Here is a 21377-nt window from a genome sequence, read left to right as displayed (position 1 = left end):
TACTGTCTTTTACTATTATGCACTCTGCTACTAAGGAATCTACTTTGCCTATACTACTACCTACTATGCTAATACATCTATGCTACTATGCACTCAAGACTAGCACTCAAGTTCAACATTGTTTGACAAACAATCTTATTTACCCTTAGCTGCTAGAGTTGTGGGGTGGGGGGGGGGGGGGAACTGTACATTGGAGGGGGTTGGGTTTGGACTAGCATGAATTAACCCTGAAGGAGCATGAATTAACCCTGAAGGAGCATGAATTAAGGACCATGAATTAACCCTGAAGGAGCATGAATTAAGGACTATGAATTAACCCTGAAGGAGCACGAATGAACCCTTAAGGACCATGAATTAACCCTGTGGGAAAGCCTGGTTTTAATCTCGTTCCATTTCTTTCTTCATGACATGAGGTAGCGAGACAAACGTTACTTTGATATCACACCAAGGGAACAACGGACTTGATTATAGATTATTAAAACTGGAAAAAAAAATAGTTGTATCTCCGTCCATTTCTTTCTCCATAACCACGAGGTAGCGAGACAAAGGTTAAACAAATTATGTCAGTTCACGGGGTCTTTAATTTCACACGACTAGATTAGACACGAGGTAACGAATCTACACGAATTCCTGAATCTCAGTCCGTTTCTTCCCCTCTCTGCAGTCCTCCACGGTCTGGAGCTGGAGAGCCAACACTGTCTGTTTGAGAACCAGAACGGGACGGTCACCCTGGTGCCTCTCGGCGGGGCCCAGTGCTCCGTCAACGGGGTCCAAGTGACGGAACCGTCCCAACTTAACCAAGGTAGGAGGGTGTAGATAGTGACGGAACCGTCCCAACTTAACCAAGGTAGGAGGGTGGAGGTAGTGGCTGAACTGTCAGAACTTAACCAAGGGTGGAGGTAGTGGCTGAACTGTCAGAACTTAACCAAGGTAGGAGGGTGGAGGTACTAGTGGCTGAACTGTCCCAACTTAACCAAGGTAGGAGGGTGGAGGTACTAGTGGCTGAACTGTCCCAACTTAACCAAGGTAGGAGGGTGGAGGTACTAGTGGCTGAACTGTCCCAACTTAACCAAGGTAGGAGGGTGGAGGTACTAGTGGCTGAACTGTCCCAACTTAACCAAGGTAGGAGGGTGGAGGTACTAGTGGCTGAACTGTCCCAACTTAACCAAGGTAGGAGGGTGGAGGTAGTGGCTGAACTGTCCCAACTTAACCAAGGTAGGAGGGTGGAGGTACTAGTGGCTGAACTGTCCCAACTTAACCAAGGTAGGAGGGTGGAGGTACTAGTGGCTGAACTGTCCCAACTTAACCAAGGTAGGAGGGTGGAGGTAGTGGCTGAACCGTCCCAACTTAACCAAGGTAGGAGGGTGTAGGTAGTGGCTGAACCGTCCCAACTTAACCAAGGTTGGAGGGTGGAGGTAGTGGCTGAACTGTCCCAACTTAACCAAGGTAGGAGGGTGGAGGTAGTGGCTGAACTGTCAGAACTTAACCAAGGTAGGAGGGTGGAGGTAGTGGATGAACTGTCCCAACTTAACCAAGGTAGGAGGGTGGAGGTAGTGGATGAACTGTCTCAACTTAACCAAGGTAGGAGGGTGGAGGTAGTGGCTGAACTGTCAGAACTTAACCAAGGTAGGAGGGTGGAGGTAGTGGCTGAACTGTCAGAACTTAACCAAGGTAGGGGGTGTAGGTAGGAGGGAGTAGGTAGGAGGGAGTAGTTAGTGGCTGGTACTGAAACTTTACATGGTTCTTTGTCTGAGGTTGCTGCTCCAGTAGTGTTGGATCATCTGCATTTCTTCCTTTATTCTAAACATGTTTCCTATGTCTCCTTGCTGCCCCCTGCTGTCCAGGTGCTGTCATTCTGCTGGGCAGGACCAACATGTTCCGTTTCAACCACCCTAAAGACGCAGCCAGGCTCAGGGAGAAACGCAAGGTAACATCCCTTAATGGACTCTGGCTCAGGGAGAAACGCAAGGTACCACCCACCAGTGAAACCACACATACTCTGATCTTGGAATACACCCCCAAGTAGAAAAAGAAAAGGTATTGGAGTATTTTTTTTCTGAAAGTATACTTTAGTATACTTTTGATGTATTCAGAAAGTATACTAAAGTTGTGTTAAATTTAAACCACTTTAGTTGTCTGTGCATGCATTCAGAGTAGGAACACCCGCACCGTTAGCCTAGCTTAGCGTCATTCACTGGAAGTAGGGCTGCCCAGTTAGCCTAGTTCCCAACAGTCACGAAATACACTCCAAATACAACTCCAAAACGTTCCTGTAAACATGTGGTGACCTGTGTATTTACCATGTGGAGAAAAAATAAATTATTAGATTTTCACAGATATACTCTGAACTATGTTTTGCCGAACCTGGGCGCAGTGATTTCACGCATCACCTCAAAAGCCCCGTTCATCATGATACACATGTACAAACAACGTTGTGAGCAGCGTGGGCTTAAGTTGACCCTCTGACCTGTGTTTTCCAGAGTGGCCTCCTCTCTACCTTCAGTCTGTCCATGTCTGACCTGTCTCAGTCCTGTGAGAACCTCTCCACCGTCATGCTCTACAACCCTGGGTGAGTGGGGACTGGGTGCAGGTATGATTATGTTCCGATGACTGTGTGAACATATGATTGTGTTCCGATGACGTGTGTGAATGTATGATTGTGTTCTGATGACTGAATGTATGATTGTGTTCTGATGACTGAATGTATGATTGTGTTCCGATGACTGTGTGAATGTATGATTGTGTTCTGATGACTGAATGTATGATTGTGTTCTGATGACTGAATGTATGATTGTGTTCTGATGACTGAATGTATGATTGTGTTCTGATGACTGAATGTATGATTATGTTCTGATGACTGAATGTATGATTGTGTTCTGATGACTGAATGTATGATTGTGTTCTGATGACTGAATGTATGATTATGTTCAGATGACTGAATGTATGATTGTGTTCTGATGACTGAATGTATGATTATGTTCTGATGACTTTGAACATATGATTGTGTAAATGTATGGTTGATTGTGTGACTGTATGGTTGTGTTCTGATGATTGTGTGTAATGAAAGGTATGATTGATTGTGTGAATGTATGGTTGTAACTTGTGTGTAATGAAACGTATGATTGTGTGAATGTATGATTGTGTTCTGGTGATTGTGTGTAATGAAACGTATGATTTTATGAATGTATGATTGTGTAATGAAACGTATGATTGTGTGAATGTATGATTATGTTCTGCTGATTGTGTGAATGTATGATTGTGTTCTGATGACTGTGTAACGAAACGTATGATTGTGTTCTGCTGACTGTGATTGTATGGTTGTGTGTAATGAAACGTATGATTGTGTGAAACTTATGACTGTGTGAAATGAATGGGCGTTCTGCTGCATGTGATAATCAGGACAATTCCTGCATCCTCCCATTTTCGCATTAAAACACCTTCAGGAGACTCGAGACCTTTTCTCTCTACTGGCTTGAGTTCCTCGCTTGTATTGCTGCCTCTATGTATTTATTTATTTATCTCATGCAGTCGATTGGTTAATAATAGGGGTGTCCGATATTATCGGCCTACCGATATTGGCATTCAAATACCGTAAAAAGAAATAAAGATTTTTTATTTATTATTTGTTTACATTTATTTAACCTTTATTTACCCAGGCAAGCAAGTAAGAACTAATTCTGATTTTATTTATTGTCAAAAGTATGCATAATGTTGTGTTAATTCCACGACAAGAGATATGTAATGTTAATTACCTGAAATTATTCCGTTTTTTGGGGGGGGAAACCCTGCATATATCGGTATCGGTTGATATCGGTATCGGAAATTAAGAGTTAGACAATATCGGTATCGGTAAAAAAGCCAATATCGAACATCCCTAGTTAATAAGGTTATAAGTTAGGAGAGATCGAAGCCTGCAGGCGAGGAACTCTCTTCAGAGCCTTTCTATCAGACGTGGGGCTTGTGGTGATTCGTTTAAAGGTATGGTGATTATTTTAAAGGTATGGCGATTAGGTAAAAGGTATGGCGATTATTTTAAAGGTCTGCCGATTAGGTAAAAGGTATGGCGATTATTTTAAAGGTCTGCCGATTAGGTAAAAGGTATGGCGATTATTTTAAAGGTCTGGTGATTAGCTTAAAGGTATGGTGATTCGTTTAAAGTCTGTTCTACTGCGGACGGGCAACAAAATAGGCAACTTTCCACCAATACTTAAAATGTAGTTGGCAAACATATTTCCCAATACTTAAAGCTGCAGTAGGCAACTTTGGAGAAATTGGTGAGTGAGTTTACCTGCCCAGCAGAAATAGAACAAGCTTTTCATCACTGTTCAAGCCCATTCACCTGCAACAAAGGTTTTCCACAGATTCCCAGAGGCACCAGCAGCTTCAAGCTGAATAAGATAAAAAAAAAATATATATATTATTATTAGTATACATATTATTATTATTATTAAGAATTATAATAAAACATATTTCCCAGCCTCTGATCGACTGTAGATAATTTTCTTGTGGCACAATGCCCCCTAGTGGGGAGAAGAGAGCCATTCTTCAAACCTGACGGCATGGAATCACTTGTTGTATTCAATCGAACCGTAAAGGGTCATCGGCCAGGGAGGATCTCTTAACCCTTTCACAACCACACTACCAAACGGTTAACCCTTTCACTGTGACAATACGGAAGGTTAACCCTTTCACTGCCACACGACAAAGGGTTGGCCCTTTCACTACCACACTACAGATCGTTAACCAACCTTCTGTGAAAGGGTTGAACCATCCAGCGGTTGATTTGTCCACACTATCCTGTGGTTCCTGCACCACGTTCTGACCACGGGAATGTGTTCTGCCTTCACCCCCTCAGTCTCTTCACTGACCGGGCCCCCGTCCTCCTCAGGTAGACGCAGCAGACCTGTTGTTTGGTGTGTCCACACTGCTCGTCTTAACCCTTTGTCTTAACCCGTGTTGTTGACGCCGCCCGTCCAGCCCGTCTCGCCAGATTATTGAGTCGCCATCTTATTGAGTCGTCATCGTCTGTGGTATTATTTGTGGTATTGTGTGGTATTATCTGTGGTATTGTGTGGTATTATCTGTGGTATTGTCTGGTATTATTTGTGGTATTTGTGGTATTATCTATTGGGATGCTAGATCCTAATGTGAAACACTGTGATTCTACCTGTCTATCTTTTTATGCTCGCTTATGCCTGTATTTTTTACTGTTGTGAAGCACTTTGAACTGCAACCTCTGTATGAAAAGTGCTATACAAATAAAGTTATTATTATTATTATTATTATCTCTGGTGGTATTTGTGATATTATCTCTGGTGGTATTATCTGGTATTTGTGGTATTATCTGTGGTATTATTTGAATTGTGGTCGTATTATTTGTGGTATTATTTTAATTGTAGTGGTATTTGTGGTATTATTTGTGGTATTATTTGAATTGTGGTATTATCTGTGGTGATATTATTTGTGGTATTATTCGAATTGTGGTATTATCTGTGGTGATATTATCTGTGGTATTATCCGTGGTATTATCTGTGGTGGTATTATCTGTGGTGGTATTATCTGTGGTGGTATTATCTGTGGTATTATCTGTGGTGGTATATATTATTTCGCCCGCCCGCCCTGCTTCCTCACCGGCATGTCCCCGTCTCGACACGGACCGGATTCACACGGCCGCTCTGCTCTGACGTCGTGCTCGGGTCAGGACTTGATGTTTACATTTTTTTGCGATTTTGGCTTCGACACGATCATTAGAACAGATTCACGTGTATCGTGGTCACGCAGCACGACTACAGTACAACGAGAAGAGGTCTGGTGTCCAACCAGAGTGCAACAGTAAAGTGCAATTGTAACCTACATTGTACAGGTGATTTTGAAACGTATTTGGTAACTTGTAGGAACTTGGAGTAATCAATCATGTTTAATAATCGGGAATTCAAATAATGATTTATGATTTTTGCAATAATCGAGCAGCCCTATTCAAAGCATTTTTGAATAGGGCTGGGAATCCCAACCTGAGCATGGCAATGGCATGAGGGCAAAATGTCCGCCGTGTGAATATGGTCAATGATCGGACAGCCATGCTTGACAGCCATTACTCTGTGCACACAAACATCTTTGATTTCATTTGTCTGTGGTTTGAGTTCTGATCGGTTTCTTTTTGTGTCTGTTTCCATGGGAACTAGTGATTGACGGATCTCCTTTTCTTTCTCTTTTGCCTCCAGGTTGGAGTTTGAAAGACAACAACGAGAAGAGCTGGAGAAACTGGAGCACAAGAGGTGTGACGAGGACTAGAGACGTGGAGGACTAGAGACGTGGAGGACTAGATACGTGGAGGACTAGAGACGTGGAGGACTAGAGACATGCATGACTAGAGAGATGAAGGACTAGAGACATGCAGGACTAGGACTAGGAGTGTCGGACATTGAGGACTAGGAGAGTCGGAGACTGATGGTTCTGTTGTTGTAGGAGGCTGATCAAAGTTCTGTTGTTGTAGGAGGCTGATCAAAGTTCTGTTGTTGTTGTTGTTGTTGTTGGAGGCTGATCAAGGTTCTGTTGTTGTTGTAGGAGGCTGATCAAAGTTCTGTTGTTGTTGTTGTTGGAGGCTGATCAAGGTTCTGTTGTTGTTGTAGGAGGCTGATCAAAGTTCTGTTGTTGTAGGAGGCTGATCAAAGTTCTGTTGTTGTTGTTGTTGGAGGCTGATCAAGGTTCTGTTGTTGTTGTAGGAGGCTGATCAAAGTTCTGTTGTTGTAGGAGGCTGATCAAAGTTCTGTTGTTGTAGGAGGCTGATCAAAGTTCTGTTGTTGTTGGAGGCTGATCAAGGTTCTGTTGTTGTTGTTGGAGGCTGATCAAGGTTCTGTTGTTGTTGTTGTTGGAGGCTGATCAAGGTTCTGTTGTTGTTGTTGTTGTAGGAGGCTGATTGTTATGACCCTGGCTCAAAGGGAAGCAACATTAGTGCACACAGACATCTGGTCTGTGTTTAAACCAAAAGACTATTCTAATTACGATAACTAGCTCAAACTAAAGATGGTGGAAAGTGAAGAGACTCTGTTTCCACAATCTCTTCTAGCAACAGTCACCCTGCATGTGTGATTGAGGAAGTGGCTTTAAGCCCGCCAGGCAGGTGTCCAATTAGCAGCAATCAGCTAATTAGCAGCCATCACCTGCATGCACAGTGACACAGGAGTAATCAAGCTCATGGTACATAACATCTCCCCCACCAAAATGGTTGCCCAGGAGGCAACCACTACACATCAAACCAGTAAACAAAAAAATATTGTGACCCATTAATTGTCAGGGCCACTACCACAACAGCGATAACGGGCCGGCCCCTGTCGAACACGACCATCAACCTTGTCGAATGCTCCCCACTGTGGAACATTCGCCAATGCTGTTTAAAACAAAAAACAACACTGTCCCGACTCTCGGGCAAGCGAGACCTCACAAAAGGTTCCTCCACTGCGGTATATGGCTGGAGTGGGGCAGGCTCATCCTCCACTGAGGCGTAAGGCTTAGGACCCCATCGATAAACTAAGACCTTATCACATATGAGCTCCATTTCAACAGGCCCCTCCACCGATACCGACCTGTCAAAAAGAGACTGCAAACCAAAATCAATATGAGAGCTAAGCTCACTGCGCTCAACAGGACAGAACACAGAAAAACAAAAATCATAGATATCTGATACCACCACAGCGCCCATATCCATCCCACCTGGCACTGGCAGTTCAGGATACTGCAAACCGTGAACATCCAGAGTAGGATGCACCACCTCAGGTACAGCCCCACCGTCCCTGGAACATGGCAATACATCAGTCACAAAAGCGTCTGGAATACCATCCAAAATGGTGTCACACAAAATAACATTGTCCTGATCGAAATGGTTGCCACTCATCAGACCAGGTCGTGAAGGCGGCTCCTGCTGTACAGGACACAGGTAACTAGGTTGACTAGCACACCTAGTGCGTGGCAGAGGGTCAGTGTGGACACGTGAATCAATGTCAGAATCATCAACTGACATACTGGGACCATCCCTGCCCACAAGTGAAACATCATGAACAATAGAGCTACTGTGGGAAGGCTGGCAGCCTAAGCCAGGCCTTGTAGCCTCTTCAACTAGAATGGTGTCACATGAATCAACAGCATCCCTCATAGCAACCTTCCCATACTCATCCTCCAATTCGTTCGTGGCCTCAGCCACCGTACAGGCTGGGAAGACCTTGAGACACTGCGCTGCCAGATCATCTCCTGCCACATGCATATCCGGCACGCATGTCACCTTTGGTTCCACCACCGGGCCTGACACAAAGGCACAATCAAGAAAATCATTATGCGGAGGTACATCCACAGTGTGCTTTCCAAAATTCTCAACAGGTTCACTTTTCAATTCAACAAAGAATGTGTCACTAAGTGTAATGTCACAAGTTAAGTATCAACAACGTCACTTTTGTCCTTTGATATTGCCCGTGTCACAGCACACACAGGGAACACTCCTGGATGTTTCTGTGCCAGCTCATCAGGGACCTCAGAAACCACAGGGATGGGAATTACAACTGGAGTAGCCAGCACTTTGTCACCAGCCAAATCATTCCCTAGAATGAAGGACACTCCTCTTATTGGGATGTGAGAACATACCCCCACAACAACATTGCCTGATACAAAGGGGCCTTTCTCACTCAGGTATTGGGATCGAATCACCGCCCCGGGGCACGGGGGGGAGTGTTCTCACTCACCCCTTTTGGGATGCGAAACAGCGCTGATTCGTTTGACCCCCCGCTGAACGGGGCCAGTTGGATTAGGTGGTCTCGGAATCGGGCCGTGGGAGCGGGGGGCGTGACACACACAACGTCGTTACTGTCATGCTTGCTTGAATTTTGGGCAGATAAAACCACACTGGACAATATGTGTGGAACCTCACAGCTCAGTGGATGAAAACATGAAGCCACGTTACAAAAGCACAGCACTTCTGGCTCGCATTAGGCCTGGCAATTTTTGTTTGCCATGCTATTTCTATACGTTAGTTTCTTGTTTGAATGCATTTATTTCTATTAGACCAGTGGTGCCCAACCAGTCGGCCGTGGTCGACCAGTAGATCAATGACATGTAATATAATTGCCACGAGCAATGGGATGTTAGCTGCTGGACAGGCTAAGCTAACTAGCGTTAGCCATTAGCTTAGTGTTAGCCATTGCTGTATACTATACTTTCTTGTTCGAATGCATTTATTTCTATTAGACCAGTGGTGCCCAACCAGTCGGCCGTGGTCGACCAGTAGATCAATGACATTCAATATAATCGATGCAGCAATGTTACTAGTAAAAGGCTAAGCTAACTAGCGTTAGCCGTTAGCTTAGCGCTATCGTTAACCCTGCAAAACGCTCAAAAGCGGACTCTACAACACCATCCATTCGTGATAAAATGGGGTGGGTTATATTGACAAGGCTTGACAACAGAGGTTCAAATATAACTTCATATTTATTGGTAATTTGTTCATTTTATATCAGCATCCAGTCTCCAGTCTAGTGTTAAGATACTTCCTGTTTACATTTTCGAACGTGACATCATCGCCTACGGCAAGCGTAAACGCTCAAAAGGCAAACCGTAAACAGAACCCGAAGCGAACCAAGACCGCAGTGTGTACACAAACTAGAGGGGGGGGGGGGGGGAGTTCGCACTCTGACCCGGAATGAGGACGGTACGGACCGGTACGGACAGAATGAGTGAGTGAGAAAGGCCCCTAAGGGAGAGTTGAGTGTGACCTCATGCAAAGGTGCATCCACAAATCCACCTCCAAAACCACGAACAATGACACCGGAATGCAATGAAGACTTTTCTGAAAACGGCAAAATCCCCTCCAGAATGAGGGACTGAAAAGCTCCGGTATCTCTCCAAATTGTTATAGCCTGCTTGGACTCTAGTGCATCAGTCAGGGAAACAAATCCATCCATCACAAATCTTGAGGAGCCCTCGAGCTCTTTGTCCACACGTTTGATACTTTCAAACGTTTCTACCAGAGCCACAGTTTTGACATTTTTCTGTTCAAGCACCGGGCACCCAGCAACGATATGACCAGGCTCTTTACTAGAGATGTTCCGATACCATTTTTTCCTTTCCGATCCGATTCCGATACCTAAGCTTTGGGTATCGGCCGATACCGATACTTATCCGATACCAGTGCATACATGTAAAAAAAAAAAAAAAAAAAAAAATTATATAAATTTTTTATAAATATATATATATATATTTTTTTTTAACAAATACTGTTTTATATATACTGTTTTTTTGTAATAACTAGAAAGTAATGGTATTTATTCAACAACAGGTGATTGTATAGATTTGTATTAGTATCATTAATCAATGAGTATGGGGCTTCAGCACTGCAGATATACCCTACTCCAATGATCCACACGGACATTATACGTTGCTGCACTCGCTACCCACTGGCTCTGCAGATATACCCTACTCAGTCTGTCTACAAGGCTCCGTTTCAGTAGCAGTCGATCTGTTGTGATTTTTGCACAATAAATATTCAACATTCTCTTTTGAGACTCCGCCTCAGACTCTTATCATTTGGCACTAAAAGCTAAACATTGTCACCGATATGGCTGTCCGCAACATGTCATTAATTGTGTACGCGAGGTGGTCTCAATGACGACACCAACGTGAGCTAAGTTAGCATAGCATGAGCTGTCGGTATATGAAAAGACTGTAACGTTACTGGTGACATTGTGATTTAACGAATACTCCTTTGCCAACTTGCTGTACTTTGCTTGCAGGTCTGCAGCCATTATTGCTGGATTATATGAATAGCCCCAACTTTAGCCAAGGTAATGTTAAAGCTAGCTTTCGGTTAGCTGTTCAATGCTAATAACACCAGCCACCAAGCGAACCCATGAGCTCCCCGTCAACACCGCTCTGTCGGGACGATGACATTTAAGAAAGTATCTGCTGTTAAAATGACAAATGGCATTGACACTTTAATCGATTAAGCACACGTTTGTTTTATAATGCTTACTCAACAGACCACAGTGTTGTTGATAAATTACGTCATATGGTATCGGAGCGCAGCATTAGAGGGTACTCGCCGATACCGATACCAGCATTTTAGCCAGTATCGGCGGCTTTTCCGATACTGGTATCGGTATCGGAACAACTCTACTCCTTACAGTAGAAACATAATCCCCTCTGGGAATGTACTAGCAGAACCACCCTGCCTAGGAGGTGAAGTAAACTGACCAGCAGACACAGGTTTTGGGAAACGGCCCCCCTGAAAAGGACGCCCTGGACTCAACACGGTATTCCTCCACAAAGACGGACTTGTGTGTCAACACAAACTCATCAGCGAAGACAGCGGCGTCGCCTATCTTCAATACCCTACGCTCGTTCAGATGAGTGGAAACGGTATCAGGAACACATCTTTTAAATTCCTCTAGGAGAATCAACTGTCTAAGCTGCTCTCTTGACGCTGCTTTCTGAGAGGTGCACCACCTGTCAAACAGGTTCTCCGTCTCTTTTCCAAATTCAACATACGACTGTCCCTCCGACCTGCGATAGCCTCTAAAACGCTGACGATAGGCCTCTGGGACTAACTCATAAGCCCTCAATATGGAAGCTTTAACAAGCTCATAGTCAGCACTCTGTTCAAAGGACAGAGCAGTATACGCCTCCTGTGCCCTACAAACTAGAACACACTGCAGCAGCAGCGTCCAGGCCGTATGAGGCCACTTCAATGTGGTTGCCACCCGTTCAAAAAGGGGAAAATACCTATCCACATCCTTCTCAAAAAAAGGAGGCACCATCCTAATATTTTTGCCGACATCAAAACCGGAACGCGACTCCGAATGCAGAGAACCCGCCTGCAAGGCAGCATGCTTATATTCAAGCTCCTTCAGCGCACGATCGTGCTCTCTCTCTCTCTTCCCTCCTCTCCTCTCTCTCTCTCTTCCCTCCCTCCTCTCCTCCTGTTGTAGCTGTTTTTCCTTAATCCTCTCCTCTTGCTGTCTCTCCTCTCTCCTCTCCTCTTGCTGTAGCTGTTTTTCCTTAAACTCGAACTCTCTAAGCCTCCACTCACCCTCCGCCACACCAGATAGTAGCGGAGACACGTCAGACAAAAGAGGCTCCTCCACCCTCGCCACAAGCACCTGCTCCCTAACGAGCAAAGCACTCAAGGCAGTTGGTTTCAAACGCTTCTCACTGGCAGTAAGCTCCACCTTGTAGTGCACAGCAAGCTCCAGAAGCTGTTCTTTGGAAAACCTCTCTAACATCTCATGAGAAGGGTGATCAACAAAATCCTTTATGGAAGCCATCCTCCCTGTACCAGCGCCACAAACTACTCACTTTAGAGTTACAAAAAAAAACTGCCAAAAGCACCCTAGCATACACAAGTTACCTGAAGAACCACTGAAGAACCACGAAGACCCACTGAAGAACCACTAAAGAACCACGAAAGAACCACGAAGAACCACTGAAGCACCCCTTGTTAGTGTTAACATGCTAATGCCAATACTAATAACTATAAGGAGAGCAGTCAGCTTTTGTGCCTGTCCGCCTGTGTGATCGGCATGCGACGTGGTGAAGATGTGAGCTCTACTGAGCGCACCTTTCTATTTTGCAAAAAATGCAACCACCCTGAAATAAGCAGATGTGTCATACGCGCAGGAGGTCAGGTGCTAACAGGTAGGCTATCCAAACACTGAGTTACACTCAAAACAAAATAAAAATAATAACAAACAAGGTCAAACAGGTGCCCCTTATAACCTGATATGACTACTTACAGCTTCTACATCTAAACTGCAGTCAAACGAAGAACTGCCAGGCCCACCACATGTCTACCCTAAATAAAAACTACATCAGGCCCTAACACACTACCTGTATTTTCTGGCACCCTAACCTACCTACCCTGAAGCTAAAGTACTGTAGACCTAACCCTCTTCAACCACACCTGCTACCAGCCAAAGATCATATTGACCATCCACCCGTCAAGTATATGGTATGGTACAAGACAAGTAGATGGTACTAATCACTTCTATGACTGCCCCAGGAGTAAGTGGTCCACAGGAAGCTGACGAACAACCAGAAAATAATGACCCTACCTACATGTGGTGTCCACTAAACTATATATTTTAACAGCATGCAAGTAGTCAAATCAAATCACAAAAAATAAGGGCATACTCACTTGTTTGAAGACCGGCTCAAGCCCCCACGTTACACAACATGTAACGATCACTACCCACACTACAGCACCACGACACACCATGCAAAAAAAAATAAAAAATAATTCTAGGGGTATTTGTTTCCAAATTCAATCCCGGACGAGCCCCCAACTGTTACGACCCTGGCTCAAAGGGAAGCAACATTAGTGCACACAGACATCTGGTCTGTGTTTAAACCAAAAGACTATTCTAATTACGATAACCAGCAACAGTCACCCTGCATGTGTGATTGAGGAAGTGGCTTTAAGCCCGCCAGGCAGGTGTCCAATTAGCAGCAATCAGCTAATTAGCAGCCATCACCTGCATGCACAGTGACACAGGAGTAATCAAGCTCATGGTACATAACACTGATCAAGGTTCTGTTGTTGTTGTAGGAGGCTGATCAAGGTTCTGTTGTTGTTGTTGTTGGAGGCTGATCAAGGTTCTGTTGTTGTTGTTGTTGGAGGCTGATCAAGGTTTTGTTGTTGTAGGAGGCTGATCAAGGTTCTGTTGTTGTTGTAGGAGGCTGATCAAGGTTCTGTCTGTTGTTGTTGTAGGAGGCTGATCCAGGAGATGGAGGAGAAGCAGCAGAGCGAGAAGGCGGAGCTGCAGCGGCTGCAGCAGGAGGTGGAGTCCCAGCGGAAGGAGTCCGAGGAGGTGCAGCAGCGCATCCGGCGGCAGGAGGAGAGCCTGCGGCGGCGCAGCCAGGACATCGAGAGCCGCCTGGGCGACCTGCTGGCGGAGAAGGAGCGCTTCGAGGAGGAGCGCCGCGCCGAGCTCCAGGGGACGGACCTCCAGCGCCGGCAGCGGCAGAAGCAGGAGCGAGAGCAGGAGGAGGAGGAGAAGCGGCGCCAGCAGGAGGCCGCCGAGCACGCCGAGCAGACGGAGATATGCCGCGAGCTGGAGCGCCTGAAGCGGGAGCGCGAGGAGCAGGCGGTGCGCCTGGCGACGGAGCGGCGGCGGCTGGCGGAGCAGGAGCGCGAGCAGCTGGCTCTGGTGGGCCGCCTGGAGGAGCAGCTCGGGGAGCGGCACGAGGCGGCCGCCGCCCTGCTCACTCGAGACGACGCCCGCCGCCTGGACCAGGACCGCGGGGCCCTGGCCGAGATCCGCGAGGCGCTGCTCCGCGCCAAGGAGGCCGGGGAGCGCCCCCCGGACGGCGGGGAGGCCGGCGGGGAGGCGAGGGCCGCCCAGGCGCGCTACGTGGACTTCAAGGCCGCTCAGGTGGAGGAGCTGGGCCTGTTGGAGGGCGAACTCCAGCGGCAGAGGGAGCACCTGGAGAGGGAGGTGGCCGCCGAGCGCGCCTCCCTGCTCCTCCTAGTCCAGAGCCACAAAGAACGCCAGCGGCGGTTGAAGGAGTGCCAGGAGAAGGGAGCGCAGGACGCCACCGCGGTCGGCCAGGAGGAGCAGCTAGTCAAACAGGCCGAGCAGCGGCTCCAGTTTAAAGAGCGGCAGCTGGCCAGCCTGGCGGACGGCCACCTGCCCGCGGTGACGGAGGAGAGGCAGCGGGCCACGGAGCTGCTGGGGCGCAGCGGCCCGCCGGGACTGGACAACACCCTCTACCAGGTGGAGAAGGAGCTGGAGGAGAAGGAGGAGCGGCTGAACCTGCACAGCCACGGCGCCGAGCAGCTCCGGCAGCTCCAGGAGACCTACGAGTTCACGGCCAACGTGGCGCGGCAGGAGGAGAAGGTGCGGCGGAAGGAGAAGGAGATCCTGGAGTCCCGGGAGAAGCGGCAGCGGGAGGCCATGGAGCAGGCGGTGGCGCGGCTGGAGAGGAGGCACTCGGCCCTGAGGCGCAGCGTCTCCGCGGAGCCCGAGAGCGAGGAGCCGGGATCACGCCACTCCGTCCTGGCGTCACGGGCGGGATCTGGACTTGATCAGGAGAGGTCGGTGCACTTATACGTGTCGTGTGTTAGCCGATAGTACATGTATGTTTAGGTTGTAATTACCAGATAGTACATATATGTTTATGTTTTAATTACCAGATAGTACATGCATACTAATGCGTATGTGTATCTTGTAATTACCAGATAGTAAATGCATGCTAATGAATATTTATGTTGTAATGAATATGATTATGTTTTAATTATCAGATAGTACATACATACTAATGAATATGTTTATGTTGTAATTAGCAGATAGTACATACCAATGAATATGATTATGTTGTAAATAATTACCCGATGGTGCATGCCAATGAACATGATTTATGTTTTACACATAATCACTTTGTGTATAAACGATTTGGTCACACGACCAAGTTAGGACTTCCTGAGTTGACGAGGGCCGGCCGACCGTGACGCGCTCTTTGTGTCTGTGCTCCAGGGTGGAGCGGGAGATCCAGAAGCTCCGGCAGAGGATCAGCGAGACGGAGGGCAAGGCCAGGGCTCACGCCGGCAGCAGCGACGACAAGGCCGGTCACGGCAGCTCCCCGGTCAGCCCCATTCAGAGCCTCGCCTCGGTGCTGCCCATCTCAGACGACCGGTACGCAGCGGCCCACTCGGGCTGAGCCCAAACGTTTGAACGTTCGGACCTTCGTTCATTACGTCGTTGGCGTTCGAATTCTAAACCAACATTTGAATTAATTATTTTTTATAAAAAAAATTATATATATATATTTCTTTTTAATATATATACCGGTATATATATTTTTTTGTATGTCTATTCATTCTGTTTAAACCAATGGGTTTTTTCTTCACAGTTGCAGATAAAGATTAGGCTACACTAATATTATAGTATTAAAACTGAGTTATATATTTTTTTTATCCACTTTTTCTCCTTATTTTCTATTTTTCTCCCATCCCAATTTCGCCTCGCCAATTCTCCCTTCAATTCTCCCCTCCCCTGTCTCGAACGTTGCTAGACTATGCCTCCCACTGGTCGGCTGCAGTGAGGACCAAGCCTTGCATCACGTGTCCCCTCCGGTACACGAGGAGGCAGCCGTCGCATCTTTTCACCTGAACAGCGCGATCTCTCAGTGGCGAGGAGTAACGCGTGGGAGGCTCACGCTGCCCCCGATACTTCCTGATTCTGCTCTACGGGCGCACCAACCGACCTGTAGGAGTCGCTGTCCACAATGTCCAATCCCCAACCCCCGGCTTTCCCACCCTCTAACACTTGCCAATTGTGTTAGTATGACGACCGGCCAGCCGGTAGCAACGCAGAGAGCTGGGCTCAAACCCAGCATCTCCTGCGTTAGTGGCGAGCGCCTTGCCCACTGTGCCACTCAGCCGCCTATGAGTTATATTCATTAAAGAAAGTTGATTTAATAAAAAAAAATACTCAGGGGGAGCTCCCGTAGCTCACCGCATATCTCGGCGCTATTTCTGCGTCGGGGGAAAACCGTGCTCGTCACGGATCTGGGGTACACGAGTTCGATTCCCGGACCCGCCGTATTTTCTCAGAGTGTCTTCCCCTGCTCTACATCCCATTTCAACCTGTTTCTGTCGGTCATGCTTGACCAGAAAAGCGATAAACGCTAAAAAATAAAGTTTAAAAAAAAAAACTCAGATTAAATGGGCGGCTACGTGGCATAGTGGGCAAGGCGCTCGCCACGAATGACGGAGATGCTGGGCTTGCCTGTTCGAGCCCAGCGCTCCACATTGCTTTCAGTTTAGCTGGTCGTTCATACTAATACACATTGGCCGTATTACGGGGAGGGAAACTGATTGGTGGGGATCGGGCGTTGTGGACAGCGACTCCTACAGGTCGGTTGGTGCGCCTGCGCAGTAGAATCAGGAAGTATCGGGGATTCGGGGGCAGCGTGAGCCTCCCACGCGTTACTCCTCGCCACTGAGAGATCGAGCTGCGCAGGTGAAAAGATGCGACTGCTGTTACCTCAAGTACCGGAGGGGACTTGTGCTATGTATGACTTAGTCCACATTGCAGCCGGCTTGTGGGAGGCAAGAAACAGCGTTCGAGACAGGGGAGGGTTGAATTGGATGATACGAAATTGGGATGGGAGAAAATATAGAAAAGAAATACTCAGATTAATCACTTTATTCAAATTGAGGATTTAGTTTGAGGATATTTCAAAAAAAAAATAAAAAATTTAAATATATATTTTTGTATTTTTATTTTTTTATTAAAAGCGAAGGTTCGAACGTCCATTCGAAAAACCCTGACGAAGTTCTAAGCCCAAAAACAGGCTTCGGGGAAACAGCTCTACAGTCCACAGGTTCAAACCTCCCCAGGAGCTTTGTTTGGTGTGTGTGAGCTACTGTAGGCGAAATTGAGAATGAGGTAAACATTTTAGTTTTACTGTCCTGTGTACGAGGACAAAAGAGAAGTACTTTTTAGTAAAATATCTAGATCTATTTATTTTATATTTCAATTTAAACATATCACAGAAAGTGAAGAGAAAATTAAACAAATAAACCCACAAAACTCCATCTCACTACCTCGGTTGTGTTATTTAAAAGAAATATATATAATAATAAATAAATAAAAAATCTAACCCTAAGTAACTAACCTTACTGTCATGCACTTGTCCTAATAAACTAACCTACACTGTAGCACGCAACACTTTGATGAACATTGTTACTCAGCTGATAGAGTTGTGCCCTTCCTGATGACTTGTCGTACAGAACTTGTAAGTCGCTTTGGATAAAAGAGTCAGCTAAATGACTAAATGTGAATGTATCATGTCATTTTATCTCCAGTGTCTTGTTTTTTTTAACATTTTAAATTCTTTCTCCTGCGGCAGGATAAATGCCTACATCGAAGAGGAGGTCCAGCGCCGTCTGAGGAAGCTGAATCTCCGGAACGGAGGAAGTAACATGGAGCTCTCCCTGTCCTCTGAATCCCTGAAGGTAAGGCAGGATCAATGGTACAAGGACACGACAGGGCTGTGCATTAAGGCCAACAACTTTTTTGACGTCTTCTGTTTCTGTTTTTCATTACAAAGTTGTCAGGGTGGGACTTTTATTCAGAATTTCCTCCAATTTCCTTCACAAAATTCTCCTCAATGCTGCTGCAATGGGTATTTCTATATACTATACCAGGGGTGGCCAACCCGCGGCTCGCGAGCCGCATGCGGCTCTTTGCCCGTCAATTTTTTTTTTATGTCACTCATTCCACAAGGACGTAGAATAAACATTTAATTTCTTTTTTAAATGGTCCATTTGCATGTTCTTGGTATCTGAATCTAGGGAATTTCTCCACCATTTTTCATCATATTGCAACACCGTTTTTTGCAAGACGTTCACAGAAAGGTAGAGAAACTAACTGCATTCTGTTTTATGGCAATAACGTTCAGGTTTGTGGGAGATAATCCCAAAAAATAAGAGAAATAAAAAAGTTAATCCAGAAGTCAGATGATTGACAGGGGCTGGTGTGAGCTGGGTAGGGGGGTAGGGTCGTTTTTCAAAATTTGAAAGCCCTGCGTCTCTTCCTTCAAAAGACTACACTCACTTTTGGATGTGCCACTTCCTCCTGTCAATATGCGCCGGTTTCCGACTCAATGCCCTGAGATTTCTATAATCTTATATTTCACTAATAACAGTTAAAATAATTGGTAAACAAACGTAATGCTGAAAATATACACTTTTACTGTATATCTCGGGCTTAAGAGGTTAACCCTGTGAGGCCCAAATTAAAAAGACATTAGCAACTTCAGAGGCCAGAGGGTGGGACATATAAACACATTTACTATCAAATAGCATTGTGAGGCTGAACAACAGGACCAATTGACTATACATGTGCTTAAATGGGAACTATCTTATAAATGGCCTTTTCAGCGTTTAGCATTGTTTCCTAGCTATGTGGACTTATATTAATATGATCTATGTCTCTAATTCTCATATTGGCGCATTCTTCCAATTCTCCTCTCACAATATTCACCCTCACTGAACTGAGTCATCTGAAAATTTGCATATCTGTGATGTCAGAGATTTCTCAGCTGCATAATAATGTGGCAGTTGATGTGGCAGTTGGCACCAGGCCACACAGTGGTTGGAGCCCAGCCTGAGTCAAAACGGCTTAAGATCTTGAGATAGAAAAATGCGGTTTTTGAGTACTTGATTCGAAATACAAACCGTACGTTAAATCTAGAGGAAGGAAGGACGTGGTACTTACCTCACCATTTGAAAAAAACCTAGGTGTTCCATAGACTCACAAGAATTGTGTAAAAGTGCCCAAATAGTGAAAGAAATAGTCAAATAGTTCCCCTTTAACATTTTTTAAATAAACATTATTTTTTTAAATGGCTAAAAGTGATTTTGTAATTTTGCAACCGTGGGTCTCACAGGGTTCTTTTAACCCTGTGAAGCCCAAATAAAAAAGACATTAGCAACTTCAGAGGCCAGAGGTGGCCATCGGCGTATTTAGACCACTATCAGTAGGGCACGTGCCCTACTGATGATCATCTGTGCCCCACTGATTAAAAAAAATAAAGATTTTTTTTTTTTTTACAAATGTTTTTTATTTCCCCTTTTTTAACATGATCAAATGATCATTTAACATGATCAAATAATTATTATAATATTTTTTACTTCACTTTGAAATATTATAGTGAAATATTTTGCAATGTTGTCGCATTTATCTTGTTGAAATCCTCCAACAGGCTCTTTTTTGTAAGTTGACTGGTTTGCACACCAATAATACAGTGCAATAATAGAATAGTAGAATAGATAGTAAAATTATGCAATAGAATGGCCAGAGTAAAATAGTGCTACAGTACAATCAACAGCGGGGTGTATTAGAAGGCTATGGTGAAGAGGTACGTTTTTAGCTTATTTCTGAAAATATTAAGAGATCTAGCTTCCCTAATGTCCATAGGTAGTGTGTTCCATAACTTTGGTGCATAGTTAGCAAAGGCTGCATCCCCGATTTTCTTTACTGTGGCTTGGAACCTTCAATAGTAGATGATCGCAATGTTTATACTTTGTATATAAGGAGGAGGACCTTGAAATCAATTCTAAATGTTACCGGAAGCCAGTGTAGGTTATTTACTTGTAACTTTGGGTTTGATCCAAGGAGTAAGTTGCCCCATATTGCTCTGTAACATTTCTCTTTTTGTTATAGGACCGACTAGTAGGATTTCAGTTTTGCCCTCATTTAATTTTAGGAAGTTGTTCGTCATCCATTTGTTTATTGCTAAGAGACAGGCGGAAATGGAGTTTATAGCTGTGTGATAATTTGGTTCAGCGGAGATGTACAATTGTGTGTAATCTGCGTAACTATGGAAACATACATTGTGCTTTCTAATGATGTCTCCTCAATGTTCAATGCAATGTTCAATGCAAGTAAAGCACTTTAAAGTATGACTAAAGGCTTTCTTGACTATATATATAGTAACTGTTCCAAAATGCATAGATTTCTATGTATTTTAGGGGTTTGGGGGGCTAGCTCTTTTTAATATAAATGTCAGATTGTTTTATTTATTTCATAGATTTCTATGCATTTCAGGAGTTTAGGGGGCTGGCTCCCCCAAATAATTAAATAACATAACCCTAACCCTAAAATCGAAATAAAGTTTAAAAAAAATAGTTACAAAATCCACCCATTTTTGCCCACAAACCGGCCAAAACCGGCTCACCTATAAACACATGAAGGGTGCCGTGACTGAAAAAAAAGGTTGAGAAACGCTGGTATTATGGTGTGGCTCTTTGTGGTACCACAGTAATTTTTGTGGCTCTTAGTCTCTGACTGGTTGGCCACCCCTGTACTATACTATATACTATACTGAAAAGAATCAAATAATTGTATCGCCGCAAATGTTTGCATGGATCCACAAAGATTTTTTTTTTGTATCTACTTTTTCTCCCCATTTTCTATTTTTTTCTCCCATCCTAATTTCGTATTATCCAATTCTTCCCCCCTGTCTTGAACGTTGCTAGACTATGCCTCCCACTGGTCGGTTGTAGTGAGGACCGAAGCCTTGCATCACGTGTCCCCTCCGGTACACGAGGAGGCAGCCTGTCGCATCTTTTCACGCAGCAGCTCGAACTCTCAGTGGCGAGGAGTAACGTGGGGGAGGCTCACGCTGCCCCCGCTACTTCCTGTTTCCGCCGCACCGGCGTCACCAAACCGACCTGTAGGAGTCGCTGTCCACAACGTCCAATCCCCACCCACCGGCTTTCCCACCCTCTAACACTTGCCAATAGACCTATCTCAAACCCTGCCCTCTTTTCTTGATCCTCCAATCACAACTGTCGCTTGTTTGTCCGAGGTAAGCGACAGTTGTGATTGGAG

At 45.3% G+C, this 21377-nt stretch overlaps 2 protein-coding genes across 2 annotated transcripts in view; one reads left to right on the top strand and one right to left on the bottom strand.

Moving 5' to 3' along the window:
- Positions 1-21377, bottom strand: part of LOC311232594 (tripartite motif-containing protein 14-like) — a gene marked incomplete at both ends in the record, with an annotated part of 407443 nt that overhangs the window by 197116 nt on the left and 188950 nt on the right. The gene's annotated exons all lie outside the window — the stretch shown is intronic.
- The window catches only part of kif16ba (kinesin family member 16Ba), an 89345-nt gene that overhangs the window by 37132 nt on the left and 30836 nt on the right, over positions 1-21377 (top strand). Inside the window, exons 15-21 of the mRNA XM_084318128.1 lie at positions 665-802; positions 1845-1927; positions 2481-2569; positions 6222-6275; positions 13745-15070; positions 15510-15668; positions 17890-17995. Of these exons, the coding sequence (XP_084174254.1) occupies positions 665-802; positions 1845-1927; positions 2481-2569; positions 6222-6275; positions 13745-15070; positions 15510-15668; positions 17890-17995 (1955 nt within the window). The remainder of the gene's footprint in view (positions 1-664; positions 803-1844; positions 1928-2480; positions 2570-6221; positions 6276-13744; positions 15071-15509; positions 15669-17889; positions 17996-21377) is intronic.

This window comes from Notolepis coatsorum, assembly GCF_963971535.1.
Source record: "Notolepis coatsorum genome assembly, chromosome: 7".
NCBI classification, from domain to species: domain Eukaryota; kingdom Metazoa; phylum Chordata; class Actinopteri; order Aulopiformes; family Paralepididae; genus Notolepis; species Notolepis coatsorum.
Note: the sequence above shows the minus strand (reverse complement) of the source record. Positions and strands in the feature narration are given on the sequence as shown.